The sequence below is a fragment of the Limulus polyphemus genome, unplaced genomic scaffold (assembly GCF_000517525.1).
Source record: "Limulus polyphemus unplaced genomic scaffold, Limulus_polyphemus-2.1.2 Scaffold6814, whole genome shotgun sequence".
In the NCBI taxonomy this organism is placed as follows: Eukaryota; Metazoa; Arthropoda; class Merostomata; order Xiphosura; family Limulidae; genus Limulus; species Limulus polyphemus.
The window spans coordinates 5,211-10,216 of record NW_013672424.1 but is presented as its reverse complement, the minus strand read 5'-3'; the positions used below and the strand labels follow the sequence as shown (position 1 = coordinate 10,216).

Sequence of the window (5,006 nt, the reverse complement as noted above, 5' to 3'; positions counted from 1 at the left end):
GAGGAGATCTGCTTCTCCTCCTGACAGTTTAGCTTCTTTTCTGGCTTGTTTCATTTCTCCTTCCTCCATGGAAGTTTGTCAATGCAAATGGAATATTTTACATCATTGGTTTCTGGGTCCAGGGTTTTCCCCTGATCAACCCACTGTTTCTCGTCATGTGGACTTCCTCACTTGACTTCCTTCCAGCCTCTTTATTCCTTGGCAGCCATTCTCTGTTTGTGATCTTTCTCTTTCCAACCTCACCAATTGGGTTTGGCTTTTAATTCGATATCGTCTTCGTCCCATACTTTGTTCTGGGTGGCCTCTCATCTTCTGCCTGTAGCCATTCTTCAGACTTCAATGAGACTTTAACTGGGTAAGTTCTTTTTTTATTATTCTTTATTATCTTTACAGAGGCCTATTTCCATTTTCATTATTACTCATTGTCTGGATTCCACTCTGTGGCAAGTGGTGCCTGACCAGGTATTCTTTAACCAATCAAATCCGCACTGTAAGACCATGTCGACATACATATTATATTTCTATGGCCACGCAATACACACTGCATAGATGGGGTGTTCCACAAGATCACTTGTAAGTTTATCCTCATAATGAAATTGCTTAATAAACTTGCATGTCCTGAAATGGACTCACCCATGGACTACATGAGTAAAGCAGAAGAGGATAGCTGCCCAACCCTGCCATGCCTTTTGTTGAAAAACTTGGTATGCTCTGCTTTTAAAAATAGGGTTCTGTGATCACCCATTACACTATCTTGGGTGTTGTAATTCCTCCAGACTCTCCACCATGTGTTTTCCCTTCTTTTCTTCTAGTGGAGTTTGAGAGTCTTTACCACTTTTCAATTCCAAGCTGCTAGGGTGGTAGACCATGGAGGCATCCTCCTGAATGGGTTAATGAAATATAAAATACAAACAAAATATAGTTGAGAGTAGGGCAGTGGTCTTCTACAGGTGTAGATCATGTGATATCCTCCATTATGAAACAAATATAAATGGGAATGAACCTTCAAAATTCCAGTTCACTCCTATGATTAGGATCCCTCATCCTACCCCAACCTGGATGTCGGTTCCCAGTGGCTAAGTTTTGGATTCAGAGTTAATCACTCAAAATCAAAATGACAGGAACCACCCCAAGCACAATAACATCTTGGGAATAAGAAACATCAAGGGATAGCAGAAGGGAAAGAACCATAATAATCTGCACATCACTCCACTGTGACCCACAACATGGATGGAGTAACAAGAGTATAATTGAGGAAGGAATATAAATATCTGTAATATACATGTGAGGACTTATGCTGATTGGTAAACTGTGACAAACATTTCATGAAAGTACTGTTTGTCAGAGCTTTATGGACATTTCTTGACAACACTGTCTGTCAGAACTTAAACATTTCCTGAACATGCCTTTTGTGAATATTTCTTGACAGTGCTGTCTTTCAGAAGTTATAATTGTCCTATAGTGATAACGTAATTCCAATAGCTACCTCCGCTCCCATAAATAGCTATTTTCGTTCAGTGTTGAACCAACAAGTCAATTACAGTCCCAAACCCAGCCATCTGGTGGGGTAGAAAAGAGGATCATACCATCTTTTTATGCATGCTACAGAACTTTTATCTCCCCTCCATTGGAATAAACTGATTCCAATGCATCTCTCATGGAAATCATTATGCATCAACCCTCCACCAATAAGAGGGCGACATACTCTCATGATGCATGTGACTCCCTCTATTCAATCCTACTGAACTATCACTTTCAGTTTGACAGAAAATGGAAGCACTGGTTTTCAGTGGGAGAGGAGGTAAGTACCTATTGGAAATACATTTTCAGTATAGGAAAACTGTAACTTCCAATATGGTACATTACCTCCACTCACATAAATAGCTAGAATCCCACATTCAATAGGTGGAGGGACAAGTGCGAGGGAAAGAAAGAAGTATCCTTTGAAAAAGACTGAAAGACACTCCCTAAGAGGAGACAGTCAGATTTTAAGGTCTGATGTGAGGGACCGCACCACTTCTGAACCAGGTATACTCTTTGCCCATTGTAGATAAATGTTGCACATATGGACAGAAAACAGAGGAGCACATCCAAGTGGGAGAGAACTAAGGTCGGATAGTGATCCAAATCATATAATATTTATGCAACTCTATCGCACAAAATATAAATGAGGATAAAATTAAAAGGATGTGTCCTAGGTGTAGAGTGGCTAGGGCATGACAGATAATACAAGGCAAGTCAACTACAATCCACAACCCATGCCACTGGGAACAGACATCTATGTTGGGGTAGGAAAGAGGATCATACCACCGGCAAGTCAATTACAATCCAAAACCTATGCTGCTTGGAACCGACATCCATGAGGTGGTAGGATGAAAATCATACCATTGGAAAGTCAATAAGTCAACAACAATCCAAAACTCAGCCACCGGGTACTGACATCCATGTAGGGGTAAGAAAGAGGATCATACCACCAGCAAGTCAATTACAGTCCCAAACCCAGCCATCTGGTGGGGTAGAAAAGAGGATCATACCATCTTCACTTCAAGTTCATGAGGCCGGAGGGATCAATAACCCCCCAGACCCATGAATGGGGCACACGTTAATATAAGAAATTGAGAGGTCAATCCGGGAACCCCATATCCAGTATTGAAAAGATGTCTGTGTAATGTAAACCATCGACAAACAGTTCTTTCAGGAAATGTTTGACTAGCTTTGACAACAAGTACCTTCAGCATATGTTTGTTTAGCTCTGACAAACAGTACTTTCAGGAAATGTTTGTCTATCTCTAACAGATAGTACGTTTAGGAAATGTTTATCTAGCTCTGACAGACAGCACATTCAACTGGTCTGAATATATTTTTGATCTTGTGATATCAAGTTTATCAGTCTTTGATATGGTCTTATCATATATGAAATTTTCAAATACATTGTAATTTCTTATCTTTGGTCTTACATAATTCACAATTCTGTATGTTGCACACACACATTGATGCTACTGATCTACCTATATTTGTACTCGCTGGTGGTGCATTTCACATTGGTATGAGATGTGTGGTAGTTTTATAGGACAGTATATATATGTTTAACAATCAGTTTTTAAAATTGAATATGTATTAGTTATCAATCACATTTTCTAAAGCATTAGTAAAATTATTAATTGTTTTTTGTTTTTTTTTCCAATTGTCTATCCCTTCGTGTACGTCGTTGATGCTTCGGTTTAGGGAAAGGTAAAGAACCCTTGAATTTCATCTCTTTCTAAACTTGCTTTTGCATGAAAGACACGCTGAGTATGGAAGAATCTTTAGCAGTGTTGGTGTGAATGAAAGTCCTTAAGATATAATAAAAATGTGAACTGAAAAACATGAGAAGTATAACTGTATTTGTGGATGATTATTTCACTTGATAGTTGTATTAAAAATTTGATATAATACTCGGTCCCTGTTAAGTGTAGGGCAAACTCCCTTTACTTTCGAGGCAAACAAGCCATACTATATATTTCTGTATTAATGACTATATATGAGTTATGTAATTAGGACCTATTGATTGTTATAATTAGTGAGCAATCAGAGTGTAACACAAAATGTATGAATAGAAATATTGTTTTGAATAAGTTGTGTAAAACTGGAGTGTGTGTGTGGATGCTTCTAACTTGTATTCTTTTGAAAATTTTTCTCACAAAATGTGTTTGCTTTTATTTTGTGCTTTGTTAACATTGCAATATGAAGTCTTGTCTTTTTTTTTTATTCTGTTATTTTGCATGTTATATTGATTTTGGCTGTGCATGCAGTACCAGAAATCAATAATCTAATGTTGGTTTATTCAATTAACCGTATTTTATGTAGGTACCTAACATCTTAAAGAAAAAGAGTGGATTAACTACCATAGGCTGATATTGATGCCATGGAATAGAACTTTAAGTTAAACAATGGGTTTTAAAATTTCAAACTATTGATCCTTATTGAATCCAATTCGGATCAGCTATAACATTTGGAATAAAATACTGTACTTGTCTTGTGTCTAGGGACTTTGCTTACGTGGCTCGTGACAGGTCTACCCGAAAGCATATGTGCCACGTTTTCCGATGTGACATTCCTGCTCGAATTATTGCTAACACCCTAAGAGACATCTGTAAGAAAATCATGCTGGAACGTAGCCTTCAACATAACCTGGCTAAACCAGTGGGTGGGCACGAAATTTCCGCAGATCACATGGTAAACCATCAGAAGTTTACATGGCAAGGAGGAGCAGTGCGACCCACAGAGCTTCCTATTGATCAGAGAAGGCTTAGACTTTCTAATTCCAACACCTTTCAAACTTGTAAGCTTCTTCATCACATTTTGTACCTTCATAATGTTAATGTTTTGGTCTTAACGTAAGGGAAGTGTAACAAACAAACAGACGGTCTAGTGGTAAGAATGTAATCCAACAATTAGTATTACCATATTCAGGAAACCAGTATTCAACTGTTAGTACTGCTATATCCATATAAACAGTATCCAACAATTAGTATTACCATATTCAGGAAACCAGTATTCAACTGTTAGTACTGCTATATCCATATAAACAGTATCCAACAATAGTATTACCATATTCAGAAAACCAGTATTCAACAATTAGTACTGTAATATCCATATAAACAGTATCCAACAATTAGTATTACCATATCCAGAAAACCAGTACTCAACTGTTAGTACTGCTTTATCCATATAAACAGTATCCAACAATTAGTATTACCATATCCAGAAAACCAGTATTCAACTGTTAGTACTGCTATATCCATATAAACAGTATCCAACAATTAGTATTACCATATTCAGAAAACCAGTATTCAACAATTAGTATTACCATATTCAGAAAACCAGTATTCAACAATTAGTATTACCATATTCAGGAAACCAGTATTCAACTGTTAGTACTGCTATATCCATATAAACAGTATCCAACAATTAGTATTACCATATTCAGAAAACCAGTATTCAACAATTAGTATTACCATATTCAG

The 5,006-nt window shown here is 37.2% G+C and overlaps 1 protein-coding gene across 1 annotated transcript in view; it reads left to right on the top strand.

Moving 5' to 3' along the window:
- The window catches only part of LOC106474095 (amyloid beta A4 precursor protein-binding family B member 2-like), a gene marked incomplete at its 3' end in the record, with an annotated part of 40,857 nt that overhangs the window by 34,194 nt on the left and 1,657 nt on the right, over nt 1–5,006 (top strand). The window contains exons 8-9 of the mRNA XM_022402480.1: nt 3,226–3,231; nt 4,026–4,356. Of these exons, the coding sequence (XP_022258188.1) occupies nt 3,226–3,231; nt 4,026–4,356 (337 nt within the window). The remainder of the gene's footprint in view (nt 1–3,225; nt 3,232–4,025; nt 4,357–5,006) is intronic.